This window comes from Orycteropus afer, unplaced genomic scaffold (genome assembly GCF_000298275.1).
Source record: "Orycteropus afer afer isolate SDZICR_OR568_19922 unplaced genomic scaffold, OryAfe1.0 scaffold00684, whole genome shotgun sequence".
In the NCBI taxonomy this organism is placed as follows: Eukaryota; Metazoa; Chordata; class Mammalia; order Tubulidentata; family Orycteropodidae; genus Orycteropus; species Orycteropus afer.
The window spans coordinates 106,655-123,653 of NW_006922271.1; the positions used below are offsets into that span (position 1 = coordinate 106,655).

At 41.6% G+C, this 16,999-nt stretch overlaps 1 protein-coding gene and 3 non-coding genes across 4 annotated transcripts in view; 2 read left to right on the forward strand and 2 right to left on the reverse strand.

The window, feature by feature from the left end:
* Nucleotides 1–16,999, forward strand: part of LOC103210983 — a 652,718-nt gene that overhangs the window by 25,059 nt on the left and 610,660 nt on the right. The window contains exon 2 of the mRNA XM_007956893.2: nucleotides 10,521–10,541. Coding sequence (XP_007955084.1) covers nucleotides 10,521–10,541 — 21 coding nt within the window. The remainder of the gene's footprint in view (nucleotides 1–10,520; nucleotides 10,542–16,999) is intronic.
* Nucleotides 1,216–1,289, forward strand: TRNAT-AGU. The gene has a single exon. It is a non-coding gene; the product is annotated as a tRNA-Thr (tRNA).
* On the reverse strand, nucleotides 13,689–13,762 carry TRNAI-AAU. Its single transcript has one exon. It is a non-coding gene; the product is annotated as a tRNA-Ile (tRNA).
* On the reverse strand, nucleotides 14,118–14,191 carry TRNAI-AAU. The gene has a single exon. It is a non-coding gene; the product is annotated as a tRNA-Ile (tRNA).

The window sequence follows — 16,999 nt, forward strand, 5'->3', positions numbered from 1 at the left end:
ACAGGCTAGACTGGGAGAAGAGAGCTGGGAAACCAGATCCATGGAGAATCTTGTGATAGCACAAGAGCTGGTAAGGGATTTCTCATCCCTCCAGGACCTTGCACGTAGGACGTGATCAGTGACTGCCTATGTCCTCATCTTTCTTCACACAGCACAAAGCAGTTATTGAAATATTTCAGAATGTTGATCTCATCTGTCCTTCCCACGCTAACCTGTATTCAGTCAAACATGCCACAATCCCTTTCACACACCGCGTTGAACACTGAATCGAGACTTCCATGGGCTTTACAGAGGCTGCCATCACCTAATGGGGAAGGGGTGGGACCCTACGAGGACACTCTCTCTGCCATGCCCAGGGTAGAGGCCCACACTGCACCTTGTGAGGGCTTACCAGTCACAATGCACCCTAGAATTCTCTTTACTACTTTGTATCTTCCACTCGGTTTTACAATCTGCAAGGACAGGAATCAATCCTGTTTTAACCCAACAGGCCAATGAACAGAACAAAACTGTGACAAAAGCAAAGCTTTCTACCCTGTGGAACTTCAGGCTTCAGCAACTGATCTCCTGTTTTAGGGACCAACGCTGTCTTTGAAAGATCCTGTTGGTTCCTGATTTGGGCAAGCAGAGAGGGTTGATTGCTCATCTCATCTGCCTCAGCGTATCCTCATCTAGGCTTACTTTCTTCTGCCAGGTGACATAAAACAGAAGGAAGCCTAATAGTCATGCTTGAGTGCGGTGAATTAGCTCAGAGAGCAATTGGGTGTGTTCTCTAACTGGGCAGTAATGGGCAAATTTTTTAAATCTCACTTTATTTGTCTCCCTTTAGAATATAAATCCTATAAGGGAAGGCATTTTGTCGGTTTTATTCACTGTCTTGTCTTCAACACCTAGAGAAGTACTGACAAACAATAGTGGTTCAACGTTTGTGGACAAAATGAATTAAAAATGTAAAATATGTTGCAATATACAATATTTCCTCTGGGAGGCGATAGTCACCATGAAATAAGATTTATTCAGTTCCCTTTGAAATCATTTTAAAAACTTAAGAATGCCTTTTTTCCTTCTTTCTTTTTTTAATGTTGGAGTTTCTGCTTCCGTAAGGGTTCAGAAACACACATATTTCCTTTATTACAAAATTAAATACGTTTCTGGGAAATTACTACAGTTCACAGAAAAGTTATAAATATGATGTAAGTGAGCATCTTCCAAGAGGGCCCTGTGGCTTAGCTGGTCAAAGCGCCTGTCTAGTAAACAGGAGATCCTGGGTTCGAATCCCAGCGGGGCCTTCTTTGTTGAATTTTGTTTTCAGTTGTGTGTTGCCTCTAAATGTGTTGGAGATGCATTAAGAAATCTATAGTTGCACTGACTTGCTATTCCAATCATGGAGCATGTATTGCAAGGGGATAAAACCTACAATGTGAGCAGTTGGGATGAAGGAAAAAGCCAACGTGATTTCACTAGGTGATGGAAAACAATGGGTTTGCAGAGAGTGGAGGAAAGAATGGTTACCAAGTTTAGGATATATGAGTTGTGCAAAAATTCACTGTCAGCACATGACAGAGGAAAAAAACATTTAAAATTCTGGTTTGGAAGTTCAGTCTCAGATCTCTTAATCTGTGACCCGCAGTATTTTCAGCTAAATTATAGAGTTTGATTGTCAGTGTTAGGCAAAGAATAAATAAGCCACAGCGTTTGGTTTTGAGTCAGATTCATTTTTATTTTGGGGAATAAGGGAGCACTGATGAAATTTAAACTCTCACCATTTTTATTTTGTACAACACTAAGAATTGTCATATTTGTGCATCATTAGAAATTATTGGAACAATGACATTTTGAGGAAATAAATCAACTAGTATCATGTTTTTGAGTCTTAAGAGACCTTATCTTTGAAACCTCTGAGATCAGGGACTCAAGTCACCCTTAAAGCCTGAGATTGAACTCACTCCTATGGCCTACTCCTTGAATATTTACACCAGATAGATACACTCCTTAGAAAGACCAATCATGGGAGAACAGAAGGGCAGTATCTGCACAGAGAGATAGCTCAGGGGGCAGGAATGCATAGGAAAGAAGGGTACAGGGAAGAGGTAACCACACAGAAGAAGGAAGAGAACTGTTATATTATGGGGATTGCAGTCAAAGTCATGAAACAAAATGTACATGAACTGCTGCATGGAAAAGGAATTTGGTCTGTAAACTTTCACCCAAATCACAATAAAAAAAATTTTAAGAAAAACAAATATATACTTACAAAAAAAAAATTTTAAAAGAGAGACCTTGTCGTTTACAAGCAAAAATGAGCCCCCTGTGTAGCGCTGGCCTGCACGTTGAGCTCCTCAGTTTTATCTAAAGAAATTCACAGCTATGATTGAAGTTCCATGAGTCATTGTCGTGTCACTTTAGTAAAAGTCATCACTAATTATGCCTGAAATCCATTAAACCTGATTTCAGCATCCTCATATTATTCACACCAGTTCCCTTTCATCTACTTCCAAAGGAATGTAAGCAAACAGAAGGTAAGGAAACCTCATATAACTTGAAGAAACTACAAAGTGTTCTCTCCTGCTTGTGAACTAAATCCAGGAAAACCAGAAAGTATCTTTTATACCTATATGTTAAATGTTATTGCTTGCCTACACTTACCAAATTCTCATTTAGGGAGAGATAAATATGTTCTCAGATACATATCAGTAAGTGACCCCCAAATAGCCTTGTCTGAAACATTAAATTGAGCACACAAATCAGAAGCTAAACTCTGTCAGTTACTCCAAACTCAGTCTATGCGCTGAAGGGTGGCTTCCTCCAGTATGAAAATATTCCCAGGCTACCTCTCAGTCGGCTTGAAGAATAAGGAAACAGAAGCTTCGCTTCTCTGACTCCCTTCTCTCACTCAAGAACAATAGCAGGAGATGACACAGGCTCTAATATGGTGTCCAAGTTATTTAAAGTTTTGCAAGATAATAGAGATTCAGTGAATGTTTTTTAAAAATACAGGAATGATATTATATCTGCTTAGAAAAATAATGGTTAAAACAGAATCAAGAAAACAAATCAGACAAACCAAAATAAACAACATTAAAAACACTTCAAGCAAAAAGAAAGACATACTTTGAGAATCGAATATATGACAGTTTATTAGCAGTTGCCCTGGTTTTTAAAGAGCCGGATTTATAAATAAAACTCTGAAAAAATTATTTTTAAAGTTTTTCCTTTTAACACATTCCAAAACAGGCAGAATATCCCCCCAACACAGGATTACACCCCAAGAACGTCCTTCTGCTCCTTGCTATAATTCTCCAATGGACTAATTGATTCACCTGGGATTGCAGACATTTTTTGAAAGACTACTAGTTAAAGGACACTTTGAATTGGAATGCTGCTATTGAAAAAAACATTATAAATAATTAATCAAACTACATCTTGCAGATTTAAGTATCTAGTACATTCACAATGCTGTGCAACTATTAACTCTATCTAGTTCTAAAATCCCTAAATGGAAACCTTGTGCCCATTAAGCTGTCACTCTTCATTCCCTACCCCCACCCCCACAGCAGCTGCTAGACACCACTAACCTGCTTTGTTGTCTCTATAGATTTACCTATTCTGAACACTTCATATAAATAGTATTATATAACATGTGGCCTTCTGTGTCTGGATTATTTCACTTAGCATAATATTTTCATGGTTCATCCACATTGTAGCATATAGCAGTAATTCATTCCTTTATATGGCTGAAAAAATATTCCATTGTATGGATATATCACATTTTGTTTATTCATTCATCAGTTGATGGAAACTTGGGTTGTTTCCACATTTTGGTGGAAACTATTTGCCAATAGTGCTGCTATGACATTCATGTGCAAGTATTTGTTTAAATACCTGTTTTAAATTAATTTGGGTAAATTCATAGAAATGGAATTCTTGGATCCTATAATAATTCTCTGTTTAACTTTTTGAGGAACCACCAAAATGTTTTCTATAATGGCTGCACCATTATACATTTACATTCCCACTAGCAATGTGTGATGTTTCCAATTTCTCTACACCCTTGTCAACACTTGTTGTTGTTGTTAGGTGCCATCAAGTTGTCCTGACTCATAGTGACCCCATGGACAACAGAATAAAACACTGCCTGGTCCTGCACCATCCTCATAATTATTGTTATGTTTGAGTCCATTATTGCAGCCACCGTGTCAATCCATCTCATTGGTTTTGGGTTTTGGTTATGCCAATATGTTATATAAATGAGTCAAAATTGGCCTCTGTGTATTAGCTCCAAGTTGTTTTGTTTTCCATAGCAAGCTGAGACCCAATAGCATCTCCCCACACACACTAAAAAAAAAAAAAAAAACACCAAATTTGTACATATGCAGTTGTTTTAGAAATAGCCCAATAAACAGATTATCAGCTATTTGGAGCCTGCCTGATATACATACCCCACCAACCTACACCCAACCTATGCTAACCCTAGATAGGATAAAATCCTGTAGTTATAAGGATTCTAGGATGCTGCTACTTTTTGGAGCTCTTTGACCTAGACACTCCTCAGTCTACTGCAGGAGAACATTGTATGGGATCAAATACGCATTCAGCCTTCCCTTCTCCCAGGGTTTTCATGCCCTCTTCCCCTTCTGGTGGCCCCCTTCGCACTTGTCTCTGGTAGACCTCCTGCTGCAGGGGGCCCCTGCTGCATGTGGCTATGAATTCATAGCTTGTTCTCAATGAACAGCTTGTTGTGCAATGCTTCTGTCTTGAAATATCACATGGCTTCACAGAGAAAATGCTTCATTCATATAACATTGAAAGTGCAATCATGTTTCTCTCTCTCCAGTCCTGCTTGTGTACTTTCCAGGCTCAGTGGTGGGACGCATTTAAAGACTCCAGACACTCAGTTTCGGACTGGCTAGATCTGTACTCTGCTTCTGTAGAGTATATAATGTTAAATGTACTATTTGAAAAGCCTGTAAGTGTTGATAAATTAAAGATCTCTAAGACATATCAAGTGAAAAAAATCAGAGTGCAAAAGGTATATAATGTTACCTTTACATAACCAGAAAGGAAAAATAAAATGTACATCTGTATTAAAGGGTTCCAGTGGTGCGAGCAATTTGCAATCACTGCTAACCTACCCAGCAGCTCTACAGAAGAAAAGGCCTGGCAATCTGCTTCCATAAAGATTGCAGCCAAAAACCCTATGGGAGCAGTTCTGTTCTGTCACATGGGGTCACCATGAGTCAGGGGTGACTTGATGGCAGGTGCCAACAATAATAACAACATATTCATTTCACATCTGTATGCATAAGGAAAATCAGAGAGGATACATACAAAGCTTATAATAGTAGTTACACATTCGCGCTAATGCTGTGAACTGGGCAGATGGGAGTTGAGAGAGACATGGAAACTCTTCATTGTTCAGATTTTAACCATGTGAATGTATTACCTTATGTTAGAGCATATACGTATGAGTGTGTGTTTATATGTATATACACACATTTATAAGTATCCTTAATTTGTATATGGATCTTTAGATTGTACTAAAGGAAGTTTTTGTTTGTTTCATTCTTGTATGTTGACATTGCTGAAAATAGTTCTCTCATTTTAAAATTGTACTCTCTCTTAAATTCACTAGTGAAATAAAGATGATTCAGAAAAAAGTAGTAAGAAATACGGCTTGCGCATCATTTGCACAGGGAGAAAGATAGTGAGGCTAGGTAAGAAGGACACAGGGGAAGCGTAACCACAGGCAGGAAGTGGGAAGAGAGCTTTTTTACATTGTGGAGATTGTAATCAGTGTTGTGAAAGAAAACGTGTGAAATGTTGAATGGAGAACAAATCTGCTCTGTAAAATTTCACGCAAATCACAATAAAAAATTAAAAGAAAAAAAAAGGTACAGATAGTTTTACATTTCTATTTGTATTAGCTTTCTGTGGCTATTGTAACAAATTTGCACAAAGTTAGCAGCTTAAAATAACATAACGGTTCTGTGGTTTAGAAGCCAACTGGTTTCCCTGGACTAATTTCAAGGTGTTGTGTTCCTTACTGGGGCCTCTATGGAGAAAATCCACTTTCAAGCTCTTTCAGGTTGTTGGTAGAATTCAGTTTCATGGGGCTGCAGAACTAAGGCCCCATTTCCTTGCCAACTGTCATCTAGAGTTTGTTCTTGCTTCTAGTGGCCATCCCCATTCTCTGGCTGGTGGCCCCCTACTTATTCAAAGCCAGCGACATTCTGTTGAGTTCTTCTCATGCTTCAAGTCTTTCTACCTTATCTCTCTTGCCATCTCTTCCCTTACGTTTCTCTTCTACTTTCAGCCAGAGAAATTTCTGTTTTTAAGGGTCGATGTGATTCAGTTGGGCCTACCCAGACAAGCCAGGATAATCTCACCATTTTAAGGTTCATAAACTTAATCACAGGAGCTCTGGTAGCATATTGTCTAAAGCACTTGACTGCTAACCAGAAGGCTGGTGCTTCAGACCCACCAGCCACTCCTTGGAAGGAAGGTTAGGCAATCTACTTCCATAGTAATACAGTCTCAGAAACCCGACTCAATGGCACATAACAACAACAAACTTAATCACATCTGCAAAGTCCCTTTTCCCATATAATGTAACATAGCACAGTTTCTAGGGGACAATTATTCTGCTACCACATTTGTAAAAGATGAAATAATTCAAATAATCAAGCTTTTTCACCATGAATCCTTTCCTTATTAAATAAAAATGTAGGCTACCAGACCTTTTTCCCTGCTCCATTGACGGGGTCCAGTAGTTTTGTGAGTGGGGAGAATGTACTTCTAGAACAGAAAAGAAAAATAATAAAATTATATATATATATATATATACAAACATGCACACACACACATGTACATATACATATATATAAATAATTGGAATAGATATACTGAGCAATTGGCAGAATTCCCACATTGGTTCCCTGACATGTGGAGTAAGGGCTATTATGGTAGGAAAAGCCAAGTGGAAGCCATTAGAACTTCCTCTACCTGCAAAAATAGTAAACCAAAAGCAATACCACATCCCTAAAGGGATTGCAGAGATTACTGCCACCATCAAGGACTTGAAGCATGCAGGGGTGGTGATTCCCAACACATCCCCATTTAATTCACCTATTTGGTCTGTGCAAAAAACAGATGGATCTCGGAGAATGACAGCAGATTATTGTAAACTTAATCAAGTGGTGACTCCAATTGCAGCTGCTGTTCCTGATGTGGTTTCATTGCTTGAGCAAATTAATACACCTCCTGGTACTTGGTATGCAGCTATTGATCTGGCCAATGCCTTTTTCTCAATACCAATTTCAAAGGACCATCAGAAGCAGTTTGCCTTCAGTTGGCAAGGCCAACAGTTTATTTTCACAGTGCTTCCTCAGGGGTATGTCAACTCCCCAGCACTATGTCATAATTTAGTCCGTAGGGATCTTGATCGCCTTTCCCTTCCACAAGACATCACACTGGTCCATTATATTGATGACATTATGCTGATTGGACCTAGTAAAGAAGAAGTATCGATGACTCTAGACTTATTGGTGAGACATCTGCATGCTAGAGGTTGGGCAATTAACCTAACAAAAATTCAGGCACTTTCCACTTCAGTGAAATTTCTAGGGGTCCAATGGTGTGGGGCATGTCAAGATATTCCTACTAAAGTAAAGGATAATTTACTGTATCTGGCTTCTCCCACAACTAAAAAGGAGGCACAACGTCCAGTGGGCCTCTGGATTTTGGAGGCATCATATCCCTCATTTGGGTGTGTTGTTGCAGCCTATTTATCAAGTGATTTGGAAAGCTGCTAGTTTGAGTGGGGCCCAGAACAACAGAAGGCTCTGCAACAGCTTCAGGCTGCAATGCAGGCTGCCCTGCCACTTGGGTCATATGATCTGGCTGATACAATGGTGCTTGAAGTGTCTGTAGTAGATAGAGATACTATTTGGAGCCTTTGGCAGGTTCCTATTGTTGAATTGCAATGCAGACCCTTGGGGTTTTGGAGCAAAGCCCTGCCATCCTCTGCAGATAACTACTCTCCTTTTGAGAAACACTTTTAACTTGTTACTGGGCTTTAGTAGAGACTGAACGCCTAACCATGGGCCACCAAGTCACAATGAGGCCTGAGCTGCCCATCATGAACTGGATGTTGTCTGACCCACAGAGTCATAAAGTTGGATGTGCGTAGCAGCACTCCATCATTAAATGGAAGTGGTATATCAGAGATCGAGCTCGAGCAGGACCTGAAGGCACAAGTAAGTTGCATGAGGAAGTGGCCCAAATGCCTATGGTCCCCACTCCAGTCACATTATCTTCCCTCTCCCAATCTGCACCTATGGCCTCATGGGGAGTTCCTTATGGTCAGTTGACTGAGGAAGAGAAATGTTGTGCTTGGTTTACAGATGGTTCTGTATGATATGCAGGCACCACTCAAAAGTGGACAGCAGCGGCACTGCAGTCCCTTTCTGGGACTTCCTTGAAGGACAGTGGTGAAGGGAAATCCTTCCAATGGGCAGAACTTCAAGCCGTGCATACAGCTGTTCACTTTGCATGGACAAGAAATGGTCAGATGTACGATTGTACACAGATTCATGGGCTGTGGCTAATGGCTTGGCCAGATGGTCTGGGACTTGGAAGGAGCATGATTGGAAAATTGGTGACAAGGACGTATGGGGAATAGGTATGTGGATAGATCTCTCTGACTGGGCTGAAGGAGTAAAGGTATTTGTGTCTCATGGGAATGCCCACCAAAAGGTGACCTTGGCAGAGGAGAATATTAACACTCAGGTGGACAGGATAACATGTTCAGTGGAAACCAGTCATCCTTTTTCCCCAGCTACTCCTATCATTGCTCAATGGGCTCATGAACCAAGTGGCCATGGTGACAAGGATGGAGGTTATGCATGGGCTTAGAAACATGGACTCCCACTTACCAAGGCTGATTTGGCTACCACCACTGCTGAGTGCCCAATCTGCCAGCAATAGAGACCAACACTGAGTCCGCAATATAGAACCATTCCTGGGATGATCAGCCAGCAACCTGGTGGCAGGTTGATTACATTGGACCACTTACATCATGGAAAGGACAGATTTTGTTCTTACTGGAATAGATACTTATTCTGGATATGGATTCACCTTCCCTGCATGCAATACTTCTGCCAAAACTACCATCCATGGACTTACAGAATGCCTTATCCACCATCATTTTATCCCACACAGCATTGCTTCAGATCAAGGGACTCATTTCACAGCAAATGAAGTGCAGCAATGGGCCTATGTTCATGGAATTCACTGATCTTACCATGCTCCCTATCATCCTGAAGCAGCTGGCTTGATAAAATGATGAAATGGCCTACTGAAAACACAATTACAGCACCAGCTACGTGGCAATACCTTGAAGGGTTGGGGCAATGTTCTCCAGGAGGCTGTATATGCTCTAAACCAGCATCCAATATATGGTTCTGTTTCTCCAATAGCCAAGATTCATGGGTCCAGGAACCAAGGGGTGGAAACAGGAGTGGTACCACTCACTATTATCCCTAGTGACTCACTCAAAAAAATTTTGCTTCCTGTTCCTGCTACCCTATGCTCTGTGGGTCTGGAGATCTTAAAGTCCCAAAGGGAGAAACACTCCCACCTGGAGACACAATACTGACTACATTGAACTGGAAATTAAGAATTCCACCCTGCCATTTTGGCTTCCTCATGCCTCTGGATCAACAGACAAAGAAGGGCATTACTGTAGTATCTGGTGATAGATCCTGATTACCAAGGGGAAATTGGATTGACATTACATAATGGAAGTAAAGACAAATATGTCTGGAATACAGGAGATTCTATAGGATGTCTCTTAGTACTACCATGCCCTGTGATTAAAGTCAATAGAAAATTATAGCAACCCAATTCTGATATGACTGCTAAAGGCCCAGACCATTCAGGAAGGTTTGGGTTACCCCACCAGGCAAAGAACCACGACCAGCTGAGATGCTTGCTGAGGGCAAGGGAAATACAGAATGGGAGGTGGAAGAAGGTAGTTCTGAATATCAGCTACAACCACGGGACCAGTTGCAGAAACAAGGACTGAAATAATAAATAAGGTTAATGTGTTTTGGTTGTAAGTGTGTTAGCGTATCATGTTAGGTTCAAATATGACTTTATGATTGTCCTTATTTGAGATTGTATATGGTTAAGAGGAGTGTACTGTGATAGTTGGACCTGTGTGTCAATTTAGCTGGATAACAATTCTGTGTGGTTTAAGCAATTGTGATGTGGGTTGTTCCCACAGTGGGATCAGATGTATATGTTTTGAGCAGCCAATCCATTGAAAGGGAGTTTCCCTAGGGGTGTGGCCTGCTTCCAGTATATCTATAGACATCTTGAGAAAAGAGACACTCTTCTGTGGATCACAATTTTGTAGAGCTGCCTACAACAGTCCATGAGTGAACAATCCACCATTCGGCCTGAAGATCTTGGATTCATCATTCGTTGGAGTCAACAGTCAGTACACTGCCAACCTTGAGCTCCTCAGCCCCTGCAGCTGTGTGAGTGGGGAAAAGCCTCCAGCTTGACGTTTGATTCAAGGACTTGGGACTTGCGAGCTTCTATAAGTGTGTGAGCCATTTTCCTAAGATAAATTTCTCCTTCTCTCTCTATATATATAAGCTTTACTGGTTTGGCTTCTCTAGAGAACCCAACCTAACACAGAAAGAATACAATATAACCATCTCCCAACCTCTCTTGGCCTAAACGGGAAAGGACCATCAGAGTAGATGCTTCTATTACATGTGAGAGACACTGGGCAGATGAAAAGATTAATGATTCTATAGTCAGAGCTGGATTTTAATTCATTTATTTGCTGTGTAGCTTTAAACAACTTAACTTTTTTTGAGCCTCAGTTTCATTACAGGTAGTATATAAAAGAATTAATACCTGTCTCATGAAAATGGTATTGACAACACTGATAAATAATGATGGAAGTAATAGATCCAAACAAAGTACATGGAGATAGTGGGTGCTCAGTAAATCCAAGAAGAGAGGACTTTCATCTGTTTGGTCAGTGATGCATCCTTTACGTCAAGAACAATAAAGTTAAAGTCTGCACCTGGAAACAATTTATTTTATTTATTTATTATTATTTTTTTTTTAGAATGAATTGGTAGATGGTACCTACTGCAGCACCGTCTATCAGGTAATATTCTTACATATCCATATTCATGCTTTGAAACAGGAAAAGGAGTAAAAAATATGTTGGGAAACTGAGGGACAGTGCAAGGGATGAGGACAAAGACAGATAAAGAGGAGATGCGTGCCAGACACATGGAGACTCAGTGGCCACACTCCAGGGGGAAAAAAAAGAAAAGGATAAGACAGGGAGGGTGAGGCTCTTAGTTCCCACAGCGCAACCTGCTTTTGTCATTCAAATCTGAGACTGAACGCTCTTACGGTATGTTTTGGTTATCTAGTGCCTCTCTGACAGGAATATACCACAACTGGGATGGCTTGAACAAACAGGAGTTTATTCTCTTACAGTTTGGGAGGCTAGAAGTCCGAGTTCAAAGTGCCAAGCTTTAAGGGCTGGGTGAAAATCCCTCGACCTTGGACTTCAGCTCTGCCTCTTGCTCCCAGCCCACTGAAGCTGGAGGCATCTCTTCACTTAGGCAGCTGCTGGTTGCTGAGGTCAAAAAAACCTGATGTCGACAAGTGAGAAGGCACTGTCCCAATATTATGAAACCACAGGGCAGGCCATTGATTCAAGTCCATTAAAAGTCGCAATATTGATACAGTACTGAGTTGTCAGTGAAAGCAAACATGGGTATATGGACGGATAGATAGGTGAACAAGCTAAACAATTAGGTATGTCTAAATGAAGAGTGTATCCAAGATCATATATAGGGTTGGCAGACAATGGGCCTATAAGTTCATGTGAATGATCAGAATTCCCAGGTATATAGTAGAGCTGACAAGGGGCAAGGTTATGGTCATTGCTTGGTCACAGCCAGCTACCCAGAGGGACCGAGTAGTTGATCCTGCAGGCTTGGGACCATGGTCGCAGGGGACATCAAGCTCAATTGGCATAACATACTATACAAAACATTGTTCCACCTACTACTTTGGCGAGTAGCGACTGGGACCTTAAAAGCTAGGAAGCTGCCATCTAGATGCAACAACGGGTCTCTCCTCGTCAAGAAGAAAGAAGAAAACCAAAATTAATGGAAACAATCAGTCCTAGTGACTGGTACACCATCCGATCTGCAACCTATACAACTATGAGACCAGAAGAACTAGATGGTGCCCAGCTACCACTGCCATCCACTTGGAAGGGATGTAGGAGATCCTGCATAGAGAGGGAGAACAATGTGGAACAAAACTCAAAATCATTTGGAGGCAAAAAAAAAAAAAGAAGAAGGTGGGGACCAGGTTTGCTGGTCCAATAGAGCCTGGTGTAACCACTGAGACTATGGCCCCTAGCTGCCCTTCAGGTCTGGAATTGAACCCACAACTGTGGTTTCCAGCCAAACAAAGTACAGGCATGTGAGTTAAACATTTACCTCAAGTAGACACACGCCCTGGAGAGAACAATCATGGGAGAAGGAAGGGCTGCTTATGCACAGGGAGATAGCTCAGGGTGCAGAAGAGTATGAAGGGATGGACACTGGGAGGAAGTGACTATGGGGAGGAAGTGGGAGGGGAGCTGTTGCATTGTAAATTTTGGTCAATGACATGAGACAAAGTATATGTGAACTGCTGTATGAAAAGTGAATTTACTCTGTAAATCTTCACCCAAATCCTAATAAAAAAAAAAAAAAAGTCCCAATATTGGCAGGGCAACATGGTAGGCTGCTGAACAGTTAATGACTCGACTACATGCAGAGTTCAAGAGTGCCATTGGCTGGAGACCGCCTCAAAGTTGTTTCTTATATAGTGGAAGCAGACCACATCACTAAAGCAGCTACTCAGCTGCTCCAATAGATTCCACCATGGAGTTAATTACCAACCCTACCATGCGGCATAACTACATCCAGCTACCCAGCCACTCAACTGAGCTGGGCCAAATTGACACACAAACTTAACTACCACATGATACATGTTCAAAAAAAACCTGAAGATTTGGAACTGGCTTGTTAAGTGGCAGCACCCAGGACAACGGTCAAATATAACCCAGAAGCCAACCACTGATTCAGATTTTACTGCATAACCATTGCTGGTTGCCAGTCTGGAGCTCATTTGGAGGAGGCGAGACAACCTCATACTTCAAGAAAAGAAAGCCCCTACTATGTCCTGTATGGGTATCAAACCCACAATCTTGGTGTTATCAGCACCATACTCTAAGCAACTGAGCCAACCAGCCACAATAATGATCACCTCTTTTCTTTTGAAGTATTATCTCTTTTTTTTTCCCAAAAAAAAAAAAAAAATTGTATTGTCACCTAATCTAAATACACCTGTCTTTCCTCATCCAATTTTCTTTAAAAATTGCATCAAATTTTCATATGTTATTTCTTTTAAAAAAGGGGGAGGGGTGGAGGAAAAAACTTCTAAGTAAAATTGCTCCAGGTTGTTAAACTACTGGGTGAACAGATAAGCTGTATTTTGTTTCAGCGCTAGCGCTTTAAGTTCTGTAGGTGGACATGAAGTAACAGCGTCCACGAGAGACATGGTGGGCAGAGGGGAAAAATGAAAAAAAAAGCTGGCCCGTACGGGGATCGAACCCGCGACCTTGGCGTTATTAGCACCACGCTCTAACCGACTGAGCTAACCGGCCACGATGAAGAGCAGAGCTTTTCTTTTGAAAGTTTAAAAGATGCGGGGGGGAGGGACGTATTCTATTAAATATTTTGCAAAATAATTTTATTTTCACTTAATCTAAATACACCCGTCCTACCCTATGCAATTTCCTTTAAAAACTACATCTAATTCTCATGCGTTATTTCCTTAAAAAAAGAAAGAAAGAAATGGGAAGGGGGAAAAAAAAAGTTGTAAGTAAAATCACTCCGGCGAGTTAAACTACTGGGTGAACAAATAAACCGTGTTTTGCCTCAGCGTAAGCGCTGTTAAGTTCTGTAGGTGGATGTGAGGTAGCAGCGTCCATTAGAGACTTGGTCGACAGAAAGAAAAATTGGCCCGTACGGGGATCGAACCCGCGACCTTGGCGTTATTAGCACCACGCTCTAACCAACTGAGCTAACCGGCCACTGCTTAGAGCTGCGTTTTCTTATAAATCTTTAAAGTATATCCAACTACTATTACGGCCATCTCTCCACAAAAGACAAAGAATGCTTCGCCTCCTACTTGGTTTCCCTGCTCCCCTTCTTGCATGAGGAAAAAGAGAAAAAAAAAAAACCACGGGCATTAATGAACCTTGCCTGTTTCGGGAAAATGTAGTCTTTCTAAAACTGCCCACACTGATCCAAAGAGACTCAGATTAACATCCGGGAGCCGAGCTTCCTTCCTCCTATCCCAGGAAGGCCCAGGGCAGACGCGAAGATCCTCGGAGCCTGACATTGCGGCTGGCAGATCACAAAACTAGCCACGCAGGCTCAGAAGACTGGGCTTCAGCACATCGGGTGCGAATTCTTATCCGCTCAAAAAGACCATTCTGGACAAGTCGGCTTCCCTGGAGGAAACGAGAACTCGGGAACTTGCACGCTATCGAGGCCTCACGGCAACCCTGAATTCGCATCTGTGCGTCCCAGCCCTTCACCCCCTGTGCTTTGGAAAGTCACAAATGTGGCGCTGCAGAACCAAGAACCGGACATTTGGGGGCGCCCGAGTGCCTGGCTGGAGTTAGTTGAGAAGAAAAGGACCGTGGGAAGAACCTTTCTCCAGGGCCTCTGACCCTTTCTAGGACAGAACCAAGATCCCCAAATCAATGGCAAGGGAAGTCGAGGCCAGGGCAAGTAAGGAATCAGATGCTATTATCTGGAGTAGGGAATAAACGCCTGGATCTGAGAGGCCTGGCGGCGCAGAGGTCCTGGTCGGTCGCCTCAGAGTAAGGCGGGAAAGGCCAGTCCGGTTGCAAGGTGGGCCCCTTCCAGGCCTGGCCTGATCCACTTGGCATCAGGTGTCAACCCAGGGAAGGTCCAGAGGTCAAATAATTCCTGATTCATTCTCTGCTTGTTCTCTTTGCTCTATTGCACACTACAACCCTCCCTTTTCTACTTTTCTGTTTCTTTGTTGCATTGATATTATCTGAACACATACAGAACTCATTAAGACTTTTAAGGACATTTCTCTCTCTCTCTCTCTCTCTCTCTCTTTCTCTGTCTCTCTCTCTTTTTTTTTTTTTTTTTTTTGTAAAAGGAGAAGTATGTATTTTGATAAGCCAGGTCAATTATTCATTTACTTATTTTCCATTTTGCAATTGATACATTTTGGGTTTAATTTTAAAAATAAAAGCTGTAGGTTCTGTTCTTTATCTTTAACATAATTTTTTGGCTTTGTTTTGCTTCCTCCATATGAACACTTTACTTGCCTTGTCTTCTGGTAAAAATTCGTTGAAAGATGAGTAGGAAAATCAGATTTTTTTTCTAGTACAAAGTATTTGCTCTTGGTAGTTCCTTGTCTTCTCTTTGTGCTTTACTGCTGCACCTCTAGCTTTCCACACCCTGTTGAATCTCTCTCCGCTTTACTACCTAGAAGCTAGCTGTTTGGATAGATCACTGAGCAGTCTCTAGAATGCGTTGGGGAGGAGGGGATTATCTCAGCTCTCCCATCCCCACCCCTTGCTGGCCCAGCCCTTAGCAGCCTAAAATCCAGAATGCCCTGAATTGATTTCACTTAATTTTCCTGTCATGGCCCCCAACTTCAGGAGGCCTTGCACTTAAGAGTTCATCAGTGTACATCTCTCAGCTTCCATACTGCCCCACACCCCCTTTTGGCCTACTCTCTCTGAGCAGTTAGTGACAATATGTGGTTGTTGAAACTACTGAGAATTCTGATCTGTCCAGTTTGCCCACAGGCAAGCCTAAAATCTCTTAAAGTTTCAGTTGGTTCCTCTTTACCTGGTCTTCAGTGATTTCTCCTCTTCTGCCTCTCTGCCGTCCACCAGGGATGAGGGCAGGCAGAGGCCTGTTTCTCCTATGAGGGCCTCTCTCTGGGGTTTAGTTTATTTAATTCCTTTTTATCCTCAACACCACAATTCTTGCTCTGTCTTCCAGTTCACTGATTCTTTCTCCTGTCTATTCCATTCTGCCATTGTGCCCATGCCTGGAGTTTCTTATGTTCTGTTGCTGGAATTTTCAATTCTAAAATTTCTATTTTGTTACTATTTATATTTTCTTTCCATGTCTTGTTCTGAATCCAGCTTGCATTTCTGGCAGTTCCCTGTCAATGTATTGCTGCAACTATTTTTGAATCATTTTCAGCAGCATTTGATCATAAATGGAGAAAAGATTGATGTTGTCAAGGATTTCATTTTACTTTCTACAATCAATGCCCATGGAAGCAGCAGTCAAGAAATCAAACAACTTATTGCACTGGGCAAATATCCTGCAAAAGAACTCCTTAAAGTGTTAAAGAGTAAAAATGTCACTTTGAAGACTAAGGTGTGCCTTACCCAAACCATGGAAGGAAGGTTGGGCAATCTACTTCCGTATAATATTGCCTCAGAAACCCAAGGCGGGGTTGCTATGAGTTGGATCCAACTCCACGGCAGTGAGTTTGGTTTTGGTTTTTGGTATATGCATGTGAAAGCTGGACAATAAATAAGGAAGGCTGAAGAAGAATTGATGCATTTGTTGCATCAATTGGCAAAGAATATCGAGTATACCATGAACTACCAGAAGAATGAACAAATCTGTCTTGGAAGAAGTACAGCTGGAATGTTCCTTAGAAGCCAACTGTCTGACCTGCAGATTTTGGTACTGACCAGCTCTCACAATCTGTTAGCCAGCAGCCTGCAACCAAGTGAGTCAGGAGAGGCCTCCAGCCTGACTCATGGACTTGGGACTTGCCAGCCTCTACAAAGGAGCTCTGGTAGTGTAGTGCCTAAAGCACTTGA